Raw genomic sequence first — 27,920 nt, forward strand, 5'->3', positions numbered from 1 at the left:
ATCTTTGTAGCACTTTTTCATGAAAATCTTAAATCTAATGCTCCTGCTTTTAAAATAGATTTGTGCTAGCTTGTACTATTAAAGCACAGACTGAATAGGAGAGGCAAAATCGATTTTTTTTTTAGGAGTCACAAACCATTTAGGAAAAGAATGAGCCAATGCTTGAAGTTTACTTTGAAATAAACTTCATTTGAGTACTCTTATCAGATATCCATTTGCATTTATATTATACTAGAGGCCTGGGGCATGAAATTATGCAGGGGTGGGGTCCGGCCGGCCTGCCCTGATCAGGCCAATCATGCTGGTTCAGCTGGGCAGAGGGGCCACGGGTGGTTGGCCGGCCAGCCCAGCCCAGATCAGAGTGTGGGGGCCGATCAGGGATGGGGTCGGCCAGGTGGAGGGGCATAGAGAAGACCTACTGAGCTGGAGCTGAGCATTGGCCCCAGGCTTCTCAGGGAGGACAGCCTCAGCAAGGAAACAGAAACCACCAGATGGCTCTGCAAACAAGCCCTGAGCTCCCTTTGGCCAGCTGGACTCAGAGCTTGTGTCTCTGTGTGTATATTAGACACAGGCCAGCACTCGTCATTGTTGGTAATATCCATTGACCAAAAAACGTGTTCTCCTTCTCTTTGGGCCCTTGCAACAAATACAGGCCAATTAGAAGACATGGGCTCCAGTGGCAGAGCCAGCCCCACAATCACCCAGAATTTAGGCCTAAGACAACTGGGTAGCGATCTCCACTGAACAGAACACACTGTTTTAGAGTCTTAATTCTCCTGTAAAGTGTGCCCAGCTGCTCCTCTTTAGCCGGGATAGACTGAACTAAGAAACCAAAGACTGAGTTTCCTTTGAGGTGGAAGCCACCAGGAGCCAGCTTGTGGCAAGGCCCCTCACAGACAGCTACCTTCACCCCAAGCTCGGTGTGCTCTGAGCTGGTCTGTTTCTGGTGCTGCCAGGTCCTGGGCTGCTGGTTGGGCAACTGGTCCACAGGGTTTCTCTCCACCGCCTTCCTGGCCTCCCAAGCAGTACCCTCCAGCCCAGCACACCAGGCAGCTGTCGCCAGAGCAGGGACTCAGAGAGCAAAGGAGCTGGCCTGCACCAAGAGGGACCCGCAGGTGGCCAGGCTGTGCCCCCCACCACACTTCTCAGTCTCGCTCATGTGAATCGGGCCAAAGCCTGCTGCCTGATACTGGTGCCACATGGGGAAGGTCACAGCAGGGAGAGGGGTGCCCTGGCCTGCCAGCCTTGGTGAGGATCATTTTAGTGCCAAGCTGATTGAATTCATCCCACAGAGCCTTCATCTCAAGCTGCATGCTCATGCTGGCCACCTTCGTGTTCTTAACAGGCACCTTGGTGCCGCTGTACAACTGGCCTTGGGGCCCTCAGCCTCGGCAGTGGCACTTGTGGAGGTCCCTGCAGCCGGTGAATCACAGCAACTGATCGTTCTGCTGTAAAGGTCACTGGGCTTTTATTATGTAGAGTAGAGGCCCCGCACATGAAATTCATGCACGGGTACAGTCACTAGGCTTGGCCTGTGATCAGGGCCATCTTCCCCGGCTGCCAGTAGCTGGCCCCACTCCACTGCCACCACCCACCCCCGGTTCTCCGTTCTACATCGGGCAATTAGAGCCTGCTGGCCCCAGGGAGGGACCGAGAGGTGGTCAGTGTGCCTCATAGTGACTGGTTGAGCGGTCATTCTGGTGGTTCTGCTGTTCCGTCAATTTGCATATTACTCTTTTATAGATATTCTAGAGGCCCGGTGCACAAAAATTTGTGCACTGGCGGGGAGGGGGCGGTATCCCTTAGCCCCACTTGTGCCCTCTCACAGTCTGGGACCCCTCAGGAGATAACGACCTGCTGGCTTAGGCCCACTCCTGGGTGGCAGAGGGCAAGCCCAATCCCTAGGTGCCTGTCCCGCAGCCCCTGGTCGGGCTCAGAGCAGGGCCAATTGGGGAGTTGGGGCACCGCCCCCTGTCATGCACAGAGCAGGGCGGATCAGGAGGTTGTGATGCCACTCTCAGTCACGCTCAGGGTAGGGCCGATTGTGGGGTTGGGGCGCCGCCCCCTGTCACACTCAAGACAGGGTCAATGGGGAGGTTGCGGCGCCCCCCGTCACACACAGAGCAGGGCCGATCAGGGGGTTGGGAGCTCCCCCCTATCAGGCACAGAGCAGGGCTAATCAGGGGGTTGGGATGTCACACCCTGTCACACACAGAGCCGCAGGGTGATCAGGGGTTTGGGGAGCTCCCCCTATCAGGCACAGAGCAGGGCTGATCAGGAGGTTGGGGTGCCTTACCCTGTCACTAACAGAGCAGGGCGGATAGGGAGGTTGTGGCCCCACCCCCTGTCACACCACACAGAGCCGCAGGACGATCAGGGGGTTTGGGCGCTGCCCTCTGTCAGGCTGATCCAGGGGCCAGGAGGCCTCGCGGCTCCACTGATCCCAGTGCTGGGAGGCATATTACCCTTTTACTATATAGGATAGAGTCCTGGTGCATGGGTAGGGGCCGGCTGGTTTGCCTTGAAGGGTGTCCTGGATCAGGGTGGGGGTCCCGCTTTGGTGCCTGGCCAGCCTGGATGAGGCGATGATGGCTGTTTGCATCTGGTCACACCCCCTTCAGGGTGGGGGTCCCCACTGGGGTGCCTGTCCAGTCTGGGTGAGAGGCTGAGGGCCATTTTCAGGCTAGCGGGTGACTGAAGCTCCCAACTGCTCCTTTTTTCCTTTTTTTTTTTTTTTTATTCCTGAATTTATGGCTGTCACTGGAGCTGAGAGCTGGCTTTAGCTGTGAGACCTCGCTGCTGAAAGCAGGTTTCTGGCTTTGTTTACTTTCTGTATTTGAAACTTTGTTGCGACTCCAGCTCTGAGATCCCGGCTGACTGAAAACAGGTTTCTGGGGTTTTGTTTAGCTTCTATATTTGTAACAATGTTTCTTAGCAGCTCAGAGCCCAGCAGCGGCAGGCGGGGAACATTGAAGTCCTCTGTCACTGAAGCAAGCAAGCCTCCTGTTCGTGTCAGTAGCCTGGCTGCTGGCCACCATCTTGGCTGGCAGTTGATTTGCATATCGCCCTGATTAGCCAATGGGAAGGGTAGCGGACGTATGGCTAATTACTATGTTTCTCTTTTATTAGATAGGATAGACTAGTGGCCCAGTGCATGAAATCCACGCACAGAGGGAGGAGGTCCCTCAGCCCAGTCTGCACTCTCTCCAATCGGACTTCCCTCTTACAATCTGGGACCACTTGCTCCTAACTGCTCACCTGCCTGCCTGCCTGATCGCCCCTAACTGCCTCTGCCTGCCTGCCTGATTGCCCTTAACTGCCCTCCCCTACCAGCCTGATCTCACCCCCAACTGCCCTCCCCTGCTGGCCTGGTCTCATTCCCAACTGCCTCTGCCTGCCTGATCACCCCTAACTGCCCTTCCCTGCCAGCCTGATCTCACTCCCAACTGCCTATCTCTGCCAGCCTGGTTGCTCCCAACTGCCCTCCCCTGCTGGCCTGATCGCCCCTAACTGCCTCTGCCTCAGCCCCCACCACCATGACTTTGTCTGGAAGAAAGTCAGATGTCCAGAAGATGGCTGGTCAACCTGGTCTAATTAGCATATTACCCTTTTACTAGTATAGATAGATTATATAGGATAGGATTGCTTAAATGGGAGGGGGGAAGCCTTTTTTAGCAGGAGGAGATGCTCTTGGCAGACAAAAATACATAATCCCTATATCTGGACTGATAGCCACCCATATGCACTATACTGCCACACCAGTCATTAAAAAATTGAACCTCTTTCTTACACCTTACACCAAACAACTGTTGCCCTTAAAACCTCTCCTCAGCCCCCCACCCTAAGTTCTGCCTGCTCAGTTCACCCAGATTTGGTTCTGATTGGTCGGTTTCTATGCCAGTCAGCGTCAAAAGCTCCACCTCCTAGGCAGCCATTGGCTCCTCACAGTTCACCCAGTTTTGGTTCTTATTGGTTGGTTTCTATGCCAGTCAGCATCTCCAGGCCTATCTCTGGGCCTGATCAGAGAGGCGGGGCTGATTAGCAGCCTCCACAGAGGCCTGGAGAGAAACAGAGGTGCGGCTGCTGGCTAAGGCCAGAGAGAAAGAGAGAGGCAACAGCTGATCAACAGCTGCCACAGAGGCTGTGGATCAGACACTGCCTCTCTCTCCAGGCCTGATCCGCAGCCCCCTCGGTAGTCAGTGCTGGGTCGCTGCGCCTGCAGTGGTAGTCGCCACAGCAATCCAGCATTGACTGAAGGACTGACTTCCGGTGTTTGGCCAAGCCTTTGTTCAATTTAGTCGTTACGGACCCTGGGTTTTTATATATTAGGGTGTGCTCCAATCCTTCCACTTCCAGGGAAAGGGGCAAAGGTGGGTTGGTGAAAGTGATAAGGGAGGCAGCAGGGTAAACTTTTTTTGTGGGAGGGGTAGAGTTTCCTCCTGATGAGTGACTTCAAAAGACAGCAGCCTACTTCTGCTACCCTCTGTCTCCAGAGACACAATTTCTGATTGGCATTTGGCACTTCAGAGCAGTTGCAGGTACAGGACTGGGAGCGCCTTTCTGCATGCAGCTCCCTGGAGAGTCTCTTCCGGCCAAGGAAAGCTTTCTTCTAATCTTTTCTCCCGGAGCCAGGGCTGCTGGGTGGTCTGGGGCAGGAGGTTGGCATAGAGGTGGGACAGGGCAGGAAGAAGTATGGAGTAGAAGACTGGGGGTGGGTGAGGGAGAGAGTGAAATCTGTGTGTGGGGGGGCTGGTGCAGGAGAGTTGGGGTCACCATAGGAAGGTTTGGAGGTACTGGGGGAGTAAGAGGGACCAGCAGATGCCAGAACAGGGGAAAGGGTCTATGGAATCAGGTGGGGGTCCGTGAGGGTGAGTATAGACTAAGTCCCTTTCCCAGACCCTGCCGTCCCAGGTGGCTAGTGGGAGGGGTCCACAGCACGATGCTGAGCCCCCTACACTTTGTGCCTGAGGCTCCAGAACATGTGGCCAACATACCCAGCCCCTGGCTCCCCCTGCCCCCCGCACCAGAGTGCTGCCATTTGGAACGCATTTGAAGACACATGGATTGTAATGCTTTTTAATTCACTCTGTTTCCCACTTGTCGTTTTTTATTGAAAAGGTGGATTCTGCTGGTGTGTGTTCCATTGCGGGGGCAGCAGGAGTGTTCTCCACGGGCAGAGATCCAATGAGAGAAAGAGACAAAAGGCCCAGTGAGACATGGGGAATAGTAAACAGGGTCAGAGAGTGAGGAACAGGGAGAGAGATGCAGAGTGAGACAGACACAGAGAACCCAGGAAGGCTAAGGGAGGGACTCAGCCCTAAGGGCAGAGTGAGTGTGCTGATAAATCCTGCTTCGGGAAGGCTGATCCCTCCACCTCCAACTAAGGCCCCTGGGGCTGAGCTTGCTCTTCTCTGCACTCTGTTCTGTTCAGCATAGACATGGCTGAACTGTCCACTGGGAAAGGGCTGAAAGGATGTGGCGGGCAATGGATTGAGTACGCAGGACCAGGGTCACTGAGGATTAGGGATCTGAGACCAGACAGAGAGAGAAGGACCTGGAGGTGTTCCCTCCCAGGTTCCCACACAACTTCTGTTTTTGAGTGAAGCCCCAATCCCGAATGCCATGCCATGGCTCTGGAGAGTGGCGGCCCTGGCATGCTATGCCACCTAGGGTGAGTTCCCTAACCTCTCTGAGCCTTGGCTATGCCACCTGCAGGAGAGGAGTGCTGGTGGTGAGGTTCGAAATGACTCTGGGGGGGGTGAGGAAACAGGGGGGCGTGCCCCTAGGGGGCACGATCTAGGACACTTCAGTTTGGCGGTTACATCTGAAATCCCAGGGATTTTTGGCCTCGGCCACTGCTCCGGGCTCACATTTATGTAGGACTTGTGAAGACAGGAGAGCTGGGCACTAGCACTTCCTTCTCAGCTGAGAACCAGTTCATCATCCCCTTCACCGCCCTCCCCTACTCCCCCTCCTCTCCTGTGCCTGTGTAGACCTTCCCAGAGGCCAGTGTAGACACACTACCTAGGACACACAAAGATATCCCCAAGCCAGCATGTGGTGGCCATGTAGACAGTTGGGCAAACACCACACAGGGTCCTGTGGACGGGCATAGAGCTTCCCGGTCTGGTGAGGGGGCTCTGTGGGCACATTCTCCCCTTGCACAGCTCCCAGGCCCTGAGTCAGGGAACTGAAAGCCCGGGATACTTAGAGCTAATTACATGTGTACAAACAGCCACAGTGGAGGCCACAGGCTGGCCACCCCTCCCCCGACTTGCCCCCTGCCATCTTTCCCCAGCAAAGGAGTTTTGCTGACACAGCTTGGGCTGAGCACCTAGGGGAAGGGCACACAAGCGGAGAGCCCTCCACTTCCAGAGCGCCACCCCTCCCCTCACCCACGATTACACACTCCAGCACATGCTGCAGCCCTGGATGTCCCAGGATGGCTGGTTGCAACCGGGTTAGGAAGTGGACCAGAACTTGGTCGGAGCTCCCCTTGGCCTTGTGCTGAGTGGGCCCTGGTGGCATGGGCCCCAGAATTTAGGTCCTTAGGTTTCTATCATCTTGACCTCCTGAGCATTCCCCTCTCTACAAAGATTTGGGACAGCTCTCCTTGTATCCTGTCACTGGGAGTGCCTGCCTGCCTGATCGTCCCTAACCACTCTGCCTGCCTGCCTGATCGCCCCTAACTGCCTCTGCCTCAACCCCTGCTGCTGCAGCTTCATCTGGAAGGTCTTCTGAAAGGATGTCCGGAATGACGTCTGGAAAGTTATTCAGCTGTCTGGTCTAATTATCATATTATGTTTTTATTATTATAGATAGAGGCCTGGTGCATGGGTGGGGTCGGGCTGGCCCACTCAGATGGGGCCCAATCAGGGTGGGGATGCCTGCTGGGTGGTGGGGCCGGCTGGGGGAGGGGCCGTGGGATGTTTGCCAGCTGGCCCCACCCCCAATCGTGGTGGGGGGCCTACTGGGCAATGGGGGCTGGCTGGGTTGAGAGGCTGCTGGAAGTTTGCCCGCAGGTCCCTCCCCCATTGGGGTTGCGGGGGTGGGGGGGTGGGGGGTAGCCTGCTGGGGAGCAGGACCGGCCAGGGCAAGGGGCAGTGAGCAATTTGCCAGAAGGCCCCGCCCCCAATCAGGGTGAGGGGGCACTGGGGGGCAGGGCCGACAGGGGCAAGGGGCCACAGGTGGTTTGCCAGCCAGCCCCTCCTTGGATCCAGGTGGGGGGGCCTGCTGAGGGGCAGGGCTGGCCAGGCGAGGGGCTGTGGTTGTTCAGGTTGTTCCACCATTCAGGCGCTGGGCTTTAATTATATAGGATAAGAGTAAGAACACTTATCAGATAGTCTTTCACATTTATATTATGCAGTGGAGTAAGAATGGGCCTTGTGATAGAAAAATGTTCACTTTACAGGTTTCCCCCCCAGATAAATTGTGTAATTTGAACATTTTTTCTATCTGAAAAGTGGAAGAGCTACATTTCATACTGAAGAGTTAAACTGACATTGTTGGTAAACAATTCTAATTTTGGTTGAAAGTGATTGGCTAAACATTTTATAGTTGTTTACAGTCCCACAGTATTACTTACAAGTCCATTATAGATTTAGAACTTGAAGTCTATCTTCCCAGCTAGATTAATATACCCAGCTATAGCCTTTAATTTTTTTTATGCAGTCATTACCTATAGGACTTCAAGAAAGCCAAAATTATTACAACTTTATTTTAGACTATGGGGAACCATAAATTTTCATTATTTTCTTATTTCTAAATATTGATTTCTATCATCACCTGCCTGTCCAGTATTTTGTATTGTTCTAAGCCACTTTCTCTACCACTCGCCAATTCTCTCTTTTCTTGTGGAAAAATATTTTTCAGGAAGTTTTCTTTGTTTTACTCTTTAATATGACTTCTAGAGTAAGGCAATTTCATCAGCTTTTTAAATGATAACATGCTGGCTAGTTACTTGAATAGTTTGTAATTTTACTCTACTAATAACTTAAAAATGCAAATAATGGGTGCTTTGCCTCATGTCTTCTAAAATTGTATTTTCTCAAATTTTTTTATAGTCCAACGGTAGTCACACCCTGGGTATAGATTTGATGTCACCGTCTTTTCTGGTAAGGGCTGTTATCTTGTATTATATACCATTCACGAGTTCTTTGAATATACTGTCATGTAAATTATGACATATATTGATTGATTGAAAAGAAAAACAAAATTAATGAAGAACTAAAATAAATATAAATCAAGTTTATGTATGAAGGTGAAATCTTTCCATTTCTTTCCCAAAAAGGCAAGAAAGGGAGTTCTGAAAACAAATCCAATTTTAAAAGTATTTGTTAAGTAGCTGTTTGTTCATTTATTCTTCAACTTATAATTAATTGCATGTCTACTATGCATCAGGCAGTGTATTAGACAGCATCAGTGTTCCCTGGGAACTTGTTAGAAATGTAAAATCTTGTTCTCCACCCTAGACCTAGGATGAGGCCCAGTAGTCTGTGTTTTAATCATCTTTCTAGGTGATTCTGATGCACTTTTCATTTTGAAAACTACTGTGATGGCTATTCTGATTATTGATTCATCTAGTAAATATTAAATGAATGCCAAATTTCATGCCATGCACTGGAAATATAGTAGTAAAATTTTCTTGGTTTAAATCAGTGATTCATACTGGCCTATAATTTCAGAAGCAAGCAAGCAAAAATAATGGAAAAAACTATTGGAAACAATTTTGATATTTCTATTGACCTTAACCAAATACCCTATAATGAATTAGTACAGTAAGATTTGGCCAACTCTGTCATATGCACATTACTAAAGGAGGACAGAGACATAGAGGTGAAGTTACTCTAAAAACTCAAAACTGCTGCTATTCGGTTTTAGGAATAGTCTGAATACCCTTTGTGGTTTGACCCCACTATCAGCAGCTTAGGATCCTGATGGTAGAGACAAAGACAATGACGATAAATCAAATGGCAGACCATCTACTTAGTACATTAGTGTGATAGTCACTGGCCAATACAAATGTCTGGAAGCACTTTTCTGTTTTACTTAGCAGTGAGTGGTTGGTGACATAAGCATTTAGCCCAAATTAAAATGTGAGTTTTTTTCTCAGAAAATATTTCAATTATTTTTTCTATTTTATGTTTATTTCTGAATCTAAACTGTTAAAGAACCACTTTCCCCAACATATTTACTTCTTTACTTATAGTTTTTCGAAGTTCATTATGTTGCAGCATGGGTCAGTACTTCCTCATTTGATGGACAACTGGATTGTTTCTGGTTTTGGCTATTAGGAGTAATGCTACTATGAACCTTATGTACAAGTTTTTGTGTAGGCATATGTATTCATTTATCTTCCAAATATACCTAGGAGCAGAAGTGCTAAGTTATTTGGTAAGTAACTTGGTTAGCATTCTGAGGAATTGGTGGACTGTTTTGTAAAGTAGCTGTACCATTTTACATTTCCACCAGCAATGTTTGAGGGTTCCAATTTCTTCATATCCTCACCAACCCTTGTTATTTTTTGTCTTTTTTATTCTAGCCATTTTAGGGGGTGTCAAGTAGTATCTCACTGTGGTTTTGATTTGCATTTCCCAGATGGTTTATGATATTGATTATCTATTCGTGTGCCTATTGGCTATTTATCTTCTTTGGAGAAATTTCTACTCAGATTATTTTCCAATTTGTTAATTGGGCTGTTTGACTTTTTATTGTTGAGTTATAAAGGTTCTTTATATATTCTGGATATAAATCCCTATCAGATATGTGATTGGAAAATATTTTCTTCTCTTCTATGGGTTGTCTTTTCACTTTAATATCTTTTTCCCCCTCTAGAGAATATCAACCACTGAGTTACTTTCTTGATAGTGTCATTTGAAGAAAAGAAGTTTTTAATTTTGATGAAGCCCAATTTACCTACTTTTTCTTTTAGTGTCATATCTAAGAAGGCTTTGCTAAACCCAAAGTCACAAAGATTTATTCCTACTTTTTGTTTTAAGAGTGTTATAGTTTTAGCTCTTAAAATTATGTATATAATTATGTTAGGGATCTCCAAGACCATCCCTAGATTTTATGATTCACTAAGAGGACTTACAGGACTAGCATATGGTCATAATCACAACTAAGATTTATTACAGCAAAGGTATACAAAGCAAAATCAGCAAAGGGAAAAGGTGAATTGGACAAAATCCAAGGGAAAAAGGCACCAGTTTCCAGAGTACTCTCCCAGTAGAGTCACACAGGATGTGCTTAATTACCCCAGCAAATTAATTGTGACAACATGTGTGAAATATTGCCAACCAGAGAAGCTCATTAAAGACTCAGAACTCAGGATTTTACTGGGGGCTGCTCACATAAACAGCTTCTGTCTGGCACATACCAAAACTCCAGACGCCCAGAGGAAAACCAAGTGTTCAACAGAAAACATAGTGTTTGAACAAACAGTTTAGGTACAGTAAACCACTGTTAATAATTCTGGGAGTGTTGGGAGCCCTCCCCAAATCCAGGTTTCCAAACTCCAGCCAGGGGTCAATCTTATAAGCAGGACTTTCCAAGAATAGCACTTCTGGCTTGCTATGGTAATTCTTTTCTGCACAATAACCCATTTAGACTTAAATTATTTTGTATGATGTGAGGTAGGGGTTCAACTTAATTCTTTTGCATGTAAATACAGTGGGGCCTTGACTTACGAGTGTCCCGACTAACGAGTTTTTTGAGATACCAACTGTCTCTCCCCAATTTTTTGCATTGAGTTGATAGAGTAATTTGAGTTAACGAGCTCCTTAACAAGCTCGGTCTCAGAACGAATTAAACTCGTAAGTCAAGGCCCCACTGTATTGTTTTTCCAGCACCATTTCTTTTTTTTTCTTTATTGATTAAGGTATTACATATGTGTCCTTATTCCCCCATTGTCCCCCCCACCCCTGCTCACGCCCTCACCCCCCCGGTCTCCGTGTCCATTGGTTAGGCTTATATGCATGCATACAAGTCCTTTGGTTGATCTCTCACCCTTACCCCCACCCTCCCCTATCTTCCCTCTGAGGTTTGAGCATCTGATCGCTGTTTCTCTGTTTCTGGATCTGTTTTTGTTCATCAGTTTATGTTGTTCATTATATTCCACAAATGAGTGAGATCATGTGATATTTATCTTTTTCTGACTGACATATTTCGCTTAGCATAATGTTCTCCAGGACCATTCATGCTGTTGCAAATGGTAGGAGTTCCTTTTTACAGCAGCGTAGTATTCCATTGTCCAGCACCATTTCCTGAAAAAAGCTATCTTTACCTCCATTTAATTTTCTTGGCACCCTTGTTGAAAAATAATTGACAAAAATATAATGGTTTATTTCTGAATTCCTAATTCTGTTTCATTGATCTACATGCCTAGACCATGCCTGCATGACAATATCTTGATTATTGTAGCTTTGTAGTAAGTTTTTAAATTAGAAGTTATAAATCCTCCAACTTTGGTCTTTTTTTTAAAGATTGTATTAACTATCATGGATCCCTTGAATTTTTTTTTTGTTTATGTGTTTGTTTTTTTAAACTTTACTTTTATTGTTGATACTATTCCAGATGTGTTCCCCCCCCCCCCCATAAGCTTATTAGTTTCTGCAAATAATCTAGTTAGGATTTTGATAAAAATTGTATTCAATCTGTAGATAAATTTTGAGAGTATTGCTGTCTTAACAATGGACATGGGATGTTTTTTCCATTTATTAAGGTCTTTAATTTCTTTCAACACGTTTTATTTTCAGAGTATATGTTCTACACATGTTTTGTTAAATTTATTCCTAAATATTTTCTTCTTTTTGATGCTATTTTAAATAGAATTGTTTTTGATTTCATTTTCAGATTGATGATTGTTAGTTTAGAAATATGATCGATTTTAACATTTTATTATTTAATTTATTATTTTTAATTAAAAATTTTTTTTAAAAAAATTTTTTATTGCTTAAAGTATTACAGAGTATTACATATGTCTCCTTTTTTTCCCCCCGCCCTTGACAATCCCCTGGCCTCCCCTACCCCCCAGTGTCTTATGTCCATTGGTTATGCTTATATGCATGCATACAAGTCCTTTGGTTGATCTCTTACCCACCCCCCTCCTGCCCTCCCACCCTCCCCGGCCTTCCTGCTGTAGTTTGACAGTCTGTTCGAGGCAGCTCTGCCTCTGTATCTATTTTTGTTCATAAGTTTATAATGGTCTTTATTATCCAGAAATGAGTGACATCATGTGGTATTTTTCCTTCATTGACTGGCTTATTTATTTTTAATGTTGACATTAGTGCAGGAGTCCCTCTTCCCCCTCTTTGTAGAGTAATCTTCTATCATGTAACTTTTCTGAACTTATTTATTAGTTCTCATTGTTTTTTAGTGAGTTTTTTATATATAAGATAATTTCTTCTGTAAATAGAGTAGTTTTACTTCTTCCTATCTACTCTGGATGACCTTTATTTCTTGTATTGCTTAATAGCCCTGGCTAGAACCTCCAGTGCAATATTGAATAAAAGTTGTAAGAGTGAACATCTTTGTCATGTTTTGATCTTAGGAGGGAAAACAGTCCATCTCCAACCATTCACTATGTCAGCTGTGGATGCCGTTTATTAGATTGAAGAGGTCCCCCTGTTTCTAGTTTGTTGAGTGTTTTTATCATAAAAGGGTGTTAAGATTTTATTAAATGCTTTTTCTTACTCTATTAGGATGATGTGGTTTTTATCCTTTATTCTTATTCTATTAATATAATGTATTACATTAATTGATGTCTGGATGTTAAAACAACCTTGAATTCCTGGAATAAATTCTACTTCATCAATGGTGCATAATTCTGTTTATAAGTTGCTGAATTTGGTTTGCTAGTGTTTTGTTGAGGATTTTTATATGTGTGTTCATAAGGGATATTGATCTGTAGTTTTCTTGTAATGTTTTTGTCTGATTTTGGTAAAAAGGTAATACGGGCCTCATAGAATAAGTTAGGAAGTTCCCTTCTCTTCTCCTTTTGGAGGAGTCTGTGAAAAGCTGGTGGTAGAATTAACCAGTGAAGCCATCTGTGCCTGGGCTTTTCCTGTGTGGGAAGTTTTGTAATTACTTATTTTATCTCTTTGTTATAGATCTATTCAGATTTCTGTTTCTCCTTGAGTCCATTGGGTAGTTTGTATCTTTCTAGGAACTTGTCCATTTCATCTAAGTTATGTAATTTGCTGACAAATGGCTGCTGATGCTATATCCTTATAATCATTTTTATTTTTTTAAGCTTGGAAGTGATGTTCCTTCTCTATCCTGATTTTAATACATTGAATCTCTCTTTTAAAAAATTTTTTGGTCTGTCTAGCAAAAGATTTGTCAATTTTGTTGATATTTATTTTCCAAGAAACATTTTGGTTTCACTGATTTTCTCTATTTTTCTCTTTCCTATTTTACTTATTTATGCTAGTTTATTATTTTCTTTCTTCTCCTTGCTTTCTGTTTAGTTTGCTTTTCTTTTTTTCTTGTCTTAAGGTAGAAGGATTGGTTCTTAATTTGAGAGCTTTTTAAAAAAAATGCAAGCACTCATAAGTTTCTCTTTGAGCACTGTTTAGCTGCATCCAGTAGGTTTTGGTATGTTGTATTTCAATTTTCATTCATCTTAGAGTGTTTCCTAATAGTCCTTGTGATTTATTTCTTAACCTACTAGTTATATAGAGGTGTATCTTCAAATTTCCACATATTTATAAATTTCCTTCCCAAATTTCCTTCTGTTATTGGTTTCTAATTTGATGTCATTGTAGTCAGAGAACATACTTCCTCTGCTTTCAATTCTTTTAAATTGATTGAGGCTGTGTTACAGTTAATGAATGTAGCAAACTAAGCTGTAGACCAGTCGGAGGTTTAACAAATAACCAGGGAAAGAGATAGCTAAAATCCTTTCATATATTAGCATTTGTATAGCTCTTGTTATATATAACTAAATTGCTTTCTAAAAGTGTTATACCAGTTACATTGCTGTTAGCTACTCATAAGTCTACTAACTTCACTGTAACCTCTTTATCTTGGGTGTTACATTTAATATTGGTTTATAATTCTGCAGAGTATTTATTGTTCACTGTTGTTATAATGCTTTATCAGAGGAACAGAGATAACTTTTGATTTATATTCTTTCCTCTTCTTTACTCCCAAGTCACCTGGAACCTCTGTGACTCCAAGTAGTGGCTCCTTTTCTAGTGCATATGATCAACAGACATTTCAAGATAATCGTCAAGGTCAATGGCAACGTCGAAGACGGTTGGATGGAGCACTGAACAGAGTCCCAGTTGGATTTTATCAAAAAGTATGGAAAGTTTTACAGAAGGTGAGCATAACACTTTTCAGGTATCTCTTATTTTCCCCCTTGAGTTCCTCATTCTCCTTGGCTGAGATATGACATGACTGTGACATCACAGCAATTATATAGACGTGAAATGCTACACGATGAAACCTAGAACAAAACATAAAAATGAAAGAGTTGATTTGTTATTTTGATAGTATTGATAATTTAGTCTCTTTACACTGGTGTTGTTTATAAATTAGATTTAAAAAATCTTCTGCTTTTGTCCACAATTGGACATTATAGGACATTGTAATACATTTGCTGCTAATCAAATGAATTTGTAACAGTGTGCTGTTAATAACTAAATGTCACTATAGTAAAATAACTGCGGCATCTGAAGAGTTAACATAAAAAAACTCTTACCTGTATTTTTTCTTGGATGAAAACTACTAAATAAATGCAAAGTCATAATGATATTAATATTCCAAAGACGTTGTTGGCATGACCAATTTTGTTTTCCTTTTAAAGGCTTAGTTTGCCAAAGACATTTAAGGGTACATCATATCATTATGTTTATGACAGTTTTAGAGGGCCAGGAAGACCATTGTACTCATTCATAGGCCTCATTCATAATCTCTTAGGTGCCACTTTTTGCTTCATTGCCTTTGGCAAGAACCTGAAGAATACTTCATCCAGGACTTCAGAACCATTAGTTGAATTTTTCCCCTTAGCACATTAATATTCTTCCAGGGACAGAATCATGTGATCTTTTGGAAAGGTGGAAGTTGAGTCCTTAGGCTATCAGCCCTGCAATCTTCCTTTCAAATAGTACCTGAAATTGCTTTCCTTCCATCTAACTTCTTGAGAACAGGGGTGAGAGATTTGTACTTTATCTCTTCATTTACACCTGGCTTATAAAAATTCAATTTCACAGACACGTAGTAGGCACTGTTCTACCCCAAATACCATAGAAGATATCTGTTCTTGTCACTACGGAGTTTAATCCATAGTTATCTTAATTAGCAGCTATAATGCAAGGCCAAAATACGTTATGATAAAAGTGTAGAACTATGAGGTTGTGAGAATACAAGAGAAGAAATTTGAAATCTGACAGAGGGAGATTGGGTATTTTGTGGTGGAATGAACACCTGGACTTGGAATCCTGATCTAAGGGAAAAAACAAATGCCCCCTGTTTTTTTCATTCCATTCTTTTCAGGCTATGAATGTAACATAATCACAGTGCACATGTGCCTGAAGGCTAGTAATTCTCTGTACAAAGACTGTTAAATTTGATTTATGGAACATAGAAGTGTCCGGTAGACTCGCTAAATCTATTGGATTGAAATCTTTATCTGTGGTGTAATATATAATGTTTTGATTGATTTAAAATCTAAAATGGCAAGTCATTAGTTCTTATTGGCTTTTAGTAATTGAGTTGATGGTTAGCAAGAAGATAAAATATCATTCATTCCTATAGTATGTCCTAAGCACCTGCTGTGCACTAGGCAGTGCCCTAGGTGCTGGCAGTGATACCGCAAAGAGCAAAACAGACAAAAATCCCTGACCTTATGGAATTTACGTTCTACTAAAGAGAGACAAACGATAAATAAATAAAAAACATAGCAAATAAGTAATTATATACAATGTTAAAAGATGACAAGTACTACAGCGTGTGGACTGAAGGGTCCTGGGTTCGATTCTGGTCAAGGGCACGTACCTAGGTTGCAGGCTCGATTCCTGGCTCTGGTCAGGGCACATGCAGAAGGCAACCAATCGATTTGTCTCTCTCACATCAATGTTTCTCGCTCTTTGTCTCTTCCCCTCCCTTCTACTCTCTCTAAAAATCAATGGGAAAATATCCTCAGGTGAGGATTACCAAAAAATAAAATCACAAGTACTATAGAAGAAGTAGAGCAGGAGTGTTGATGGGGGATGTTTAACTAGAAAATTAAGTAACTGTATATGTCCAATTTATATCTTGAGTTTTTCCTTCAGCCTAAAAATCTTTCTGAAAGCCTATTTGTGTTGGCTCTGGGATTGAGTATGGTATCCTCCCATGTAGTCTCTGAATCTTTGGGGCCAGTTGGTTGCCAAAGGTATACCTTCCCTACCCCTTCCACTCCCCTAAGTAGAGCATGAACCTTAGGTCTCCTATAGTTCAACCCTGTTTCTTGCCACATAGTAATCACAACCCCTTGGCAAGGACACTTAAGCTGCAGGGCCTCTCACTGGCCTGTGATTACTTAGCACAGGGGTGGGCAAACTTTTTGACTTGAGGGCCACAATGGGTTCTTAAACTGGACCTGAGGGCCGGAACAAAAGCATGGATGGAGTGTTTGTGTGAACTAATATAAATTCAAAGTAAACATCATTACATAAAAGGGTACGGTCTTGTTTTTTTTTTTTTTTTTTTTTTTTTTTAGTTTTATTCATTTCAAATGGGCTGGATCCGGCCTGCTGGCCGTAGTTTGCCCACTGCTGACTTAGCATCTCCCCTGTGAAGCACACTTAAAAATATTAGGTATTTCCTTACAGCCTCCCAGTTGTGAGCATATCCTTATTGACAACATGTTTTTGCTGTTTCACAGTGTCATGGACTTTCAGTGGAAGGTTTTGTTCTACCTTCTTCAACCACTAGAGAGGTAAGATTCTGTGTCATTCACATTTATGTGATTGATAGCTTGCCTGACTAAAGTATTTCAGTGATCATTTTTCAGAATAACAGATCTGTGCTTTTATAAATCAACTGAACATGAAACTTGAAGAAAGGAGAGAATGTTTTTAACAAATAGATCAAGAATATTAAAATAATTAGGTATTATGTTAGTTATATAAGGCAGCTTCTTTTAATGATTAATTAGGCTGATTTATATGAGTGTTGCCAGAGTTGGAGGGCAGGCAAGATAAAAACCTAAGAATGAATGACTTCTCATGTCCCCATTTTTCTTAATCCCACCATTCCGTGGTAGGATGCTTGTAGACTATTAGATCATAAACCAGTGTCCTTAGCTCTAACTATATGTCACAACAACCTGAGCTCTCATCTCCAATTTAGTGGATTATAGTTTCCATGGATGGAGCTTGAGCATCTGTACTTTGTTTGTTTTTGAGCATCTGCACTTTTAAAAAATCCTTAGAATGACTCTGATATATAACTGTGGTTGGAAAACATTGCCATGAAACACAGACATAGATTATCAGTTGGTTTCACATTTTCCTTTTCACCCAATATGGAAAATTTAAAGAAATAGTTTGTATTTGAAATCAACAAACAGGTTAGAATTAGCAAGCTAGAGATAGTAAACTAGACAGTAGAAAATTCTCAAAAACACTAGAATTGTTACAGATAATGCCTGGAGAGGCAGGTACAGAAAGTTGATGCTATGCTTCAAGGCTTTACTCTTGCCTAGAGGCCTTTCCTGTAATAAAGAACAGTGTCTTCTTTGTCTTTTCTCTGCCTTTAAGCAAGATTGAAATGTTAATAGAATTAATAATAATACATAACTGAATGGTAATTTTAAGAGTCTTCAAAGTACTTTCACACATTCTTTAATTTTATCTTCAACAAAACTATATGAGATAGCTAAGGAAGAGATTGTAGTAGAACTAGTAACTGACAAAGAGAGGACCTGAATCAAGGTTTTTAGATTCCAAATCTGCGTTGCCACCCTAAACTGTATATTCAATACAATTTTGCCAAAAATTATTCCTCAATCCCCTTCATGCTAAATAAACTTTATATTTCTTCATGCCCATTTTAACCTGACAGTATATTCATGATTGACATACCTCCAGTCATCATATATATATGATTTTCAGTTCTATTTATTTTTTTCATTTATCCGCAGTCATTATATTTACTTTTCAATGACTATAAAAGTGCATGAAGTTGCTATACCATGATATGCCATTATTTACACAGCCATTCCCATGTTTAGCTTACTTCTGGTTTTACGCTTGTGACTAATGCTGCTTTAAGCACTCTTGTACATAGGGTTTGTTTGTTTTTTCCCTTTTGAGTTATTTTTTAGGATAAACTCCCAGAAATAGGATTGGGGTTAGAGGGCATCAATACTTTTACGACTCATTAGGCAATGCCAGACTGCCTTTCAAAAAAGATTGAACCAATTTACTTAATTACTTTAAAGATACTGAAGCAGTGCTCTTGGATATTGTGTTTTTACTGCCTTTCAGAATAGATGACTAATGTCTCCTGATGATTGGTCCTTCAGAAGTGATTTTCTTTTTCTCTATCACAGATGACTCCAGGCGAGATTAAATTCTCTGTTCATGTGGAGTCTGTCCTAAATCGTGTGCCTCAGCCAGAATACCGCCAGCTTCTGGTTGAAGCCATTCTTGTCCTCACCATGATGGCAGATATTGAAATTCATAGTATTGGAAGCATTATTGCTGTGGAAAAAATAGTGCATATTGCCAATGACTTGTTCCTTCAAGAACAGGTAACCGGTTGTTTTCTCAAAAGGGAATGTCTGGCACTAATCTGAATGCATTGAGAACTCTTTCTGAAGCCAAGGTCATTTTCTTGTGCCCAATACCTCATCGCTCTTTTCTGGGTCCCTTTTGTGATGGCTCTGAACTGATTGCAAAGGAAGTAGGCTGTGAGATGACCTGCCTTTCACCATGTGTTATATGCCTGTTAGATTGTAAAGTTGCCTGGAACTCAGGAGACTTTTATGCTTTTCATTGTATTTCAAACTTTTTATTATACTACTTTTTGTTGTGATAAGAACTTAATGAGAGACTATTGGGTGTCATACCCTTTCTGAAGTATTAAGGAAAAGAGAATATTGTATTTTAGTTTTGGTTTGGTTTTGCTTTTGTTGCTTACCTATAGGAAAATATTAAAGTGAACCTTTTAATTCTACATTTTTTCTTAATAAATTTTCTTCCAGGAAATTAACCATATCTTAAAAATGTAAACTATTTATTGAAAGGTTTCCAAATGTTTCCTAGATCTAGTGTAGGAACACATAAGGTGATGGACTTGCACTGTTGTCCATAGGAAAATCTCCAAGACATTGACAGGTGTTTTATTCTCTTAGGGACTGTGGGTGGATGCAAAAAAGTAAAAGTATCTGGGATTTTCTAGGACAATCCTGATTTTAAATATTCTGGGTTGCAGTCAGTTTGTGAATCAGAAATGCGATGCCTTTTAGACATAGACTCTAGCTTAGAAAGCTTATAGTATACCTGAATTAAGTCAACTTAGAAAGAAATAATGATCAAATGCAAGATAACATAATACACAGCTGAAATCAGTAGTATTAGAATGGTTCAGACTAAAGTCCCTCTAGGGCAGTGGTCGGCAAACTCATTAGTCAACAGAGCCAAATATCAACAGTACAATGATTGAAATTTCTTTTGAGAGCCAATTTTTTTAAACTGATAAGAACAGATACTACACTTGATCTTAGCCAAAAGGCCGAGAAGCGATGAGAGCCAAATTTTTTAAACTTAAACTATATAGGTAGGTACATTGGTATTAACTTAATTAGGGTACTCCTAAGGTTTAGGAAGAGCCACACTCACGGGGCCAAAGAGCTGCGTGTGGCTCGCGAGCTGCAGTTTGCCGACCACGGCAGGGTAATTTGTAAGTATTAACATTTGAATTTTAATAGGCATAACTCATTTAATTATCAGTGTTATTTAACTTTCAAATATTCTAAATAATTAATACTTTAAATATAATACATATGAGTTTTTGATCTAGTGAAAAAATGTATGTATACAATATATTCCCTGCTTTGTGCATCACCCTGATCCCTTCCTGGCTAAACAGCCTAAGATCCAACTAGTTGGTGATGGGGAAGAGGCTCTGAGTTACCCTGATCAGACTTTAATTAGTAGGATTAGTAATTTTTCCTTTCCCCTGTGTTCTCCCACCCTTAAAAACCAAACAGAAAACCCTCGGCGCAGATGATATCATGTTGGCAAAGGATCCTGCATCTGGCATCTGTACTCTTCTGTACGACAGTGCACCCAGTGGCAGGTTTGGCACCATGACCTACCTCTCCAAGGCAGCCGCCACCTACGTGCAGGAGTTCCTGCCCCACAGCATATGTGCCATGCAATGAGGCCTTTGGGCCCTGGCTACTAGGAGCCTTTTGCCAGCTGGTTCCTGCCTCTGCTGATTGTGCATGGAACTGAACTGTGATGGCCTGATCACTCCCACCCTGCCACAAGAAGAGTGAACTTTTCTGACATACTAATTGCTTTAGAAGAAGTGAACCCTTGCTCACCTAGGCTCTTCATTGTGGGCCTTAATTCTTTCATGGGTCACAAAAGTATGCATGTGTTTTTATTCTCTAGACCTGTTACACACTTAGCATTCTAACTGCTATTTAGGGAGCAGGTATTAATAACGTATTCTTCAAGTTTGGTTTTCCTATGTGTGGTTTCCTTGTGTGAATGAGTGGCGGGTACTTTGAGACATTATTTCAAGTGAGTAAAGCCTAAATTGTTGCATTTGATGCTGCTATGAATTGCAAATATTTGTTCTAAGTGCCTTTTCTTGGAAAAAGAGGGTAGCAGATTATAGTTTCCCTCTTTACTCTCATGTTGCCTCACACTGAGTGATATTCTCCTTCCTGTGTAGAATTATTGTTTCAGCTTTTGCCTTTTCTGTATCCGCACACATGATTTCTAGTCTCCCTTTGGTGAAATGTCAAAAACTGAAAGTCTAGTATATAAAGTTCAGGATTTGTGCATTAACACTTAAAGCCACTTTTGTGAAGATTGCTAGGACTCAGATATGTATTTGTAGTAGAAAATGCAGAATAACCCAGAGAAATGAAGCCAGGAGCCCAATTCCAGAGAGGATAGGGGGCAGAAGAAAAGATGCCTAGGTGGTATATTATGTCTAGGAAACAAAGAGAGAATCAGAGGTGGCTTCATGCCCTGAAGAGAGCCTTGTGCACCTACTCCTGGCCTCTGAAGATAGGGCTGGCACACAACACAGAGAGTAATTGAAGCCTCTTTGGCAATCAGGAATCAGCAGTACAGTCTCTGGATGCTTTCCTGAGCACTCTTTTCTTGTTTTCACTTGGTCTCTGTCTCACTCACCTACTTACTTTCTACAGCATCCACCCCATCCCCAATTCAAGGCCTTCCCATTTATTCTTAAACTCTTTCACTTACATCTTCACTTCCTGATTCTAGTGTTGGTGTATAGCTTGCTATCTGTGGGCATATATCCATTTCTTGCACACAACTGCATTTGTGTGTGTCTAAGCATACATGGGAAATTTTCTGAATATAAGTACTTTTATGTGGTTGTATATCTGTAGCTATATTTGATAGACTAAGCAAGTATATAAATATGAGTGTTGCTTCTGGGGGGGGGGGGCAATGACTGTGGCCTCAGGCTGACATAGAAAGGATAGTGGAAGAAAAGTTAAGTCCTCTTCTCCAGTCCCATGCTTAGGCAGCCTTGTTTGAAGAATGTCTTTCCTAACTCTTGGTTCAGACTGCTGTAACAAAAACAACAGACATTTATTTCCCATCATTCTGAAGGCTGAGAGATCCAAGATCAAGGTCCCAGCAGATTCAGTGTTTGATGAGGGCCTGCTTCCTGGTTTGCAGATGGCTGTCTTCTTGCGGTGTCTTCACATGGTGCAGAGACAGAGCTCAGGTCTCTTTCTCTCTTATAAAGGATATTAATCCTGTCTTGGGGACTCTATGCTCATGGCTTCATCTAATCCTTATTAGCTCTGAAAAAAGTCCCTACCTCCAACTACCATGACACTGGGGATGAAAGTTTCAACCTCTGAATTTGGGAGGGACACATTTAGTCTATAGCACTTTCCTCTGATTTATGTATAAAGGCGCCCCTAATTTCTCTGCTTGCTCTCAGAGAATTTCCTACTTCAATCCCCTCATTCCCTCTGTTTTTTCCATTTTTTTTTTCTCCAGGAATGGAGATGGAGAAGGGGGACTCTCTAAATAATTTTTACATAACCAGTGACAATCTTATAAGTACACATGAATAAGTGAGCAGAGTAGGGTGATAGAAAACAAAGAGAGCATGGCCAGGCTTCTCAGTACCTCTCTTAGAGCAAATGGAAACACACAGTAAGTAGCTTTCTGCTTACATGATTTTCTGGATCATGTACAAAGATAATTTACAACCTGTTCTGAAACTTTGTCTTTACACTAGCTGCAAGTGTGCCCCAACTACCCAGAGTGCATCTGTGGTGGCATCGGTGAAAACCACCGCTCCCTCCCACACTAATTTGCCTGCACTGACACCAATGGCTGCATTTCTCTGGGTTACTAAATTGTCCAGCACTGTGCTGCCCTTTCACTATGTTTTGCTTTTAAAACAACTTTTTAGAAAACTTGATTTGTATTTTACTCATTTTAAGCATGTGACACTAAAAAAGATGGATTTTTAAAGCACTTCTGTTTTTAAAATAGAATAAAAATAGAATTTCCAATTAAATCATGTGTAAAACTTAACATGTATTTTTGTGATTGGAATTTATTTCATGGCTCTATTTTATGTAATCTAATTACACACTACAGTCCAAGCTCATTAGTTGGGTCAAAGTGTAATAATATTAATACGTAAATCACACATAATACATTATATTATGTTATACTAGAGGCCCGGTGCATGAAATTCGTACACTGGCGGCGGGGGGGGGGGGGCCCTCAGCCCAGCCTGTGCCCTCTTGCAGTCCAGGAGCCCTTGGGGGATGTCTGACTGATGACTTAGGCCCACTTTCCCACGGGACATCCTTAGCCCTGCCATGGAGGCAGGAGAGGTTCCCACCACCTCCGCTGTACTCACCAGCCATGGCTGAGTGGCGCTCCCCCCGTGAGAGCGAACTGACCACCAGGGGGCAGCTCCTGCATTGAGTGTCTGCCCCCTGGTGGTTAGTGCACGTCATAGCAACTGGTCGTTCCACCATTCGGTTGATTTGCATATCAGCCTTTTATTATATAAGACTAGAGGCCCGGTGCACAAAAATTTGTGCACTCGAGGGGGGTCCCTCAGCCGGGCCTGTGCCCTTTCGCAGTCTGGGACCCCTCAGGAGATGATCACCTGCTGGTTTAGGCCCGCTCCCTGGGAGGTTGGGCCTAAGATGGCAATCAGACATCCCTCTGGCAGCCTGGCAGCCCTCGGGGGATGTCCACTTGCCAGCGGGGAGCAGGCCTAAACTGCAGTCGGACATCCTTAGCGCTGCTGAGGAGGCGGGAGAGGCTCCCACCACCACCACTGTACTGGCAGCTATCAGCCTGGCTTGTGGCTGAGCAGAGCTCCTCCCATGTGAGAGCGACCTGACCACCAGAGGGCAGCTCTGCATTGAGCGTCTGCCCCCTGGTGGTCAGTGTGTGTCATAGTGACCAGTCATTCCCAGTCTTTCTGCTGTTAGGGTCAGTTTTCATATTACCCTTTCACTATATAGGATAGAGGCCTGGTGCATGGGTGGGGGCTGGCTGTTTTGCCCTGAAGGGTGATATGGATCAGGGTGGGGATCCTGCTGGGGTGCCTGGCCAGCCTGGATGAGGGGATGATGGCTGTTTGCAGCTGGTCACACCCCCTTCAGGGTAGGGGTCCCCACTGGGGTGCCTGGCCAGTCTGGGTGAGGGGCTGAGGGCTGTTTTCAGGCTGGCGGGTGACTGAAGCTCCCAACCTCTCCTTTTTTTCTTTTTCTTTTTTTTATTCTGGGATTCATTTACCTTCTATGGCTGTCACTGGAGCTGAGAGCCGTCTTTAGCTCTGAGGCTCGGCTCCAGCTCTGAGACCTTGGCTGCTGAAAGCAGGTATCTGGTTTGTTTGGGTTCTATAATTGTAACACTGTTGGGGTCCTGCTCGCTCCAGCTCTGATGGCTGAAAGCAGTTTTCTGGGGATTGTTTAACTTCTATAATTGCAACAATGTTTCTTAGAGTGCAAGCTCAGAGGCCAGCAGCGGCAGGCAGGGAACCTTGGCTTCCTCCTTCACTGGAGCAAGCAAGCCTCCTGTTCGCTTCAGCTGCCTGGCTGCAAGCCGCCATCTTGGTTGGCAGTTAATTTGCATATCTTGCTGATTAGCCAATGGGAAGGTAGCGAAGTTACAGTTAATTACCATTTTCATCTATTATTAGATAGGATAATTTATGTAAGGAAATGCAATTTTACAATTAAAATACACACCCGCTCAAACTAGGCTCACTAAATTCAATTGGGTTTATTGATGTTTTTAGGGAACCTGTTCTAATGAATGGTTAAGACTGATTTTTACTCAGCATTAACAGTTGTGTATAAATAGTACTTCTGTGCTACTGGAAGGACTAAGGACAATTTGTTCTCTTAAGTATTATAAATATTCAACAGATTCTTGTTTGTACTACTCATTAGCTTTTTGTGTAAAAGAAGAAGGTTCACCCAGTAAAGATGAACAGTCGCTATAGTCCCATCCTGGTTAGTTAGGGCAATAGTTGTTCTTAGCCACAGCTCACAAAACCTCTACCATCCATTTCTGCACTTGCCAAATACCTAGTATCTTTACTAATGCAGTGAAGATACAGTGTTTTCCACATATAGTCTTCACTTTCTAGTAAACTTGGTTAACCTTAGGTCTTGGTTTGCCCAGAACAGTCCCCATCTGTTGTCCTGGCATAATTATGAATAGCACTCTCTGTCACTCTCAAAAGTGTCCCAGTTTGGATGATATGGTCACCTGAAGCAGACCACTTAAGAAGAAGTCTGATTTAAGGGTAAGCCTAAAAGCCAAGGACCTATTCTCAAACCACTAGCAATACTCATGCGGTAAAGGTATGGGGATGAGAACAACAATGGGGAGAGACTTTCCCAAAAATTAAGGAATATTTGGCATAATGCCAAACATTGTTATATGGGCATTTGGCAAGGACTGAGGCACTTAGCTTTTAAGCAAATTGTTCCAGATCAAACAACTAGTACGTGGTAGAGCTGGGATTTGAGCCCAAGCAGTGTGATTCTAGAGTTCAGATTTGTTGAGACATTTCCCAAAGAAAAGACATTAGAAAATGGTGTGAAAACAAGGGCCAGTCTGTTAAGTACAGTTGACGTATCAATAGGTAGACTGTGAAATGCACAAAAGAAGATGGCCAAAGGAGTAGGTACCTTTATAATATATTTGCTTTCCTGCTTCTGCCAGCAAGTAAAGGCAGGAGAAATCAACGAAAGTGGCACAGCCCAACCTGACCTGCTAGTTCAAAAACTACCTTTAGCAATAATGCCCAAGGTAAGTCAGTCAAGCAACTTGCTCAGTGGCACCACACACAGGAAAACTTTGGAGCCGCGATTCAAGCTACTTCTGAATTCAAGTACTCTGGCTGCAAATCCATTGTTTTGGAAAAGGTTTTCTTCCCAACTTAAGGACCGTATGGTTATTAAGCGTGTGGAAAACTGAGGTTAGGGACTTATTGCAAGGTTTGTGTTCTGTCTTAGTCATAAACAAGGCTCCAGCCTCCCTGTGAGATTTGCTGCAGGAATACGCTGCCAATTACAAAGCCTCCTGCAACAGTTTATCTTTCACCATAGTTGAATCCTCTTGCCAATTGAGGATACTGTTTCCAGTTTAAAAGCAAAGATCCCACGTTGAAGTGTTCAGTTACCTGTTTGTTTGCTACATCTGAAAGAACACATAAAATTATCTTTTTTCATGTCATCTGATTAGACCAGATTTTTGGGTGTCAGTTGGTCAACCTTACCCTCTCCCTTCCACTGCCTATCTAGTAAGGTCGAGGACAAGTCCCATTTCCTCTTTATAGCGCCCACCTGTCATGATCTCATCTTTCAATTCTTTATTGTTTAAAGTATTACATAAATCTCCTTTTTCCTCCATTGACCTCTCCCCAGTCACTCCCAGCACCCAGTACATACGCTCACCCGACTACAGTCTGTGTCCATTGGTTATGCTCATATGCATGCATACAAGTCCTTTGGTTGATCTCTTACCTCCCCTTCCCCTGCCTTCCCTCTTAGGTTGGACAGTCTGTTCGATGCTTCTATGACTCTGGCTCTATTTTTGTTCATCAGTTTAATGGTGTTCATTATATTCCACAAATGAGTGAGATCATGTGATAATTATCTTTCTCTGACTGGCTTATTTCGCTTAGCATAATGTTCTCCAGTTCCAACCATGCTGCTGCGAATGGTAAGAGTTCCTTCTTTTTTACAGCAGCGTAGTAACCCATTGAGCAGATGTACCAGTTTTTTAATCCACTCATCTGCTGATGGGCACGTAGGCTGATTCCAAATCTTAGCTATTGTAAATTGTGCTGCTATGAATAGAGGGGTGCATATATGGTTTCTGATCAGTGTTTCTGATTTCTTAGGATATATTCCTAGAAGTTGGAACTCCCATCAGTCAATTCTTAAAGCCCAAGGGGCTTGTTCCCCTCTGTCTATAAACAGATGTGTTTCTCCCTTGTCCTAAAAAAAACATTCCTGGGCTCTGACATTCCCCCAGGCTGATATACTACTTTTTTCCCACAATTTCTTCAAAGGAAACTACACTTGACAATGTTGACCTCACTCTTGAACCCTCTGCAATCTGGCTTTCTCTCTACCTCTCTCTCTCTCTTTTTTTTTTTTTTCCATAGAGCACCAGTGAGCTCCCAATGACAAAAGGATTCTTTGACTCTTTTTCAATACATGACATTGTTATTACCTTTTCCTTATAACCCTGTCATCCCTTGATTTATATGAAACTGTACTTTACTAGTTATCACCCAACTATTCCTTTTTTGTCTCCTTTCTGGCATCTTTTCTCCTCCTAACCCCCGCAAACAGGCATTCTCAAAAATTACATTATCTTCCTAGCTCAAAGTTTCTCACCATGGTGTGGGGCAGGTTTTAAAAAGTGACATCTGATTGAGTTTTTTTTTTTTTTATGCTCACTCTGATGGCTGCTAAAAAGAATGAATTGAAAGTCAGCAGGAGTGGAATAGAAACTAGTCAGATATTGCTGAAGGTCCAGGTGAGAGATTAGAGTTCCAGGGCTCGGGTAGCAGCAGTGTGGATGAAGGGAAGTGGATGTACAGTATTTAAGACATGTCTTGGAGGTGGAACCAATGTAAATTGCTGATGGATTAGATTTGAGAGTGAAGGAAAGAGCGAATACAAATAACTCTCAGGTTTCTGGCTTAGGCAACTTTATAGTTGTTGGTCTTGTTACTGAGCTGTGAAAGATGGGGAAGGGGTGGGAAAGACTTGGATGGGGAAATCAGGAATTTGGTTTGAAAATGTTAAGTAAGATGTAACTGACATTTCAGTGTAGTTCTCTTAACTTCTCAGATAGTTCTCTTGACAATCTCAACCACTCATGACTTTAGCTATCTCTTTCTTATGTAGGGAAAAATGGGTTCAACACCTGCTTAACTTGTTGATTTATGAAATTCAACACTTTTAACATTTTTAAAATCTAACTTATGTTCATTCTGCTTTACCCTATGAGTTATCCCTCCGTGTTCTCTTCTGCATTATATTGATACTACTAGACTCTTCACCAAGACTTTAAATTTAAGAGTTTTCACTGACTCTTTTCCATCTCTCTCTCACCAATATCCAAGTAGTAAGGAGGACCTATTGAACCTACCCTGTGCATTGTTTCCTCCTCTCTGCTCCCATTTCCCCTACCCTA

At 42.8% G+C, this 27,920-nt stretch overlaps 1 protein-coding gene and 1 pseudogene across 6 annotated transcripts in view; one reads left to right on the forward strand and one right to left on the reverse strand.

Annotated features, from left to right (window-relative positions):
* Positions 1-22,763, forward strand: part of PHKA1 (phosphorylase kinase regulatory subunit alpha 1) — a 296,474-nt gene extending 273,711 nt beyond the window's left edge. For 4 of the 6 annotated variants that reach the window (XM_059679280.1, XM_059679284.1, XM_059679281.1 and 1 more), the window contains 5 exons: positions 8,064-8,114; positions 14,156-14,326; positions 16,874-16,927; positions 18,545-18,745; positions 20,207-22,763. In XM_059679280.1, the coding sequence (XP_059535263.1) occupies positions 8,064-8,114; positions 14,156-14,326; positions 16,874-16,927; positions 18,545-18,745; positions 20,207-20,380 (651 nt within the window). In that variant the 3' untranslated portion in view covers positions 20,381-22,763. The remainder of the gene's footprint in view (positions 1-8,063; positions 8,115-14,155; positions 14,327-16,873; positions 16,928-18,544; positions 18,746-20,206) is intronic. The other 2 variants (XM_059679283.1, XM_059679285.1) reach the window with 1 other exon arrangement.
* LOC132225465 (U2 spliceosomal RNA) lies at positions 19,575-19,740 on the reverse strand (annotated as a pseudogene).
* Positions 22,764-27,920: the final 5,157 nt, after the last annotated feature.

The sequence above is a fragment of the Myotis daubentonii genome, chromosome X, assembly GCF_963259705.1.
Source record: "Myotis daubentonii chromosome X, mMyoDau2.1, whole genome shotgun sequence".
Lineage (NCBI taxonomy): Eukaryota > Metazoa > Chordata > Mammalia > Chiroptera > Vespertilionidae > Myotis > Myotis daubentonii.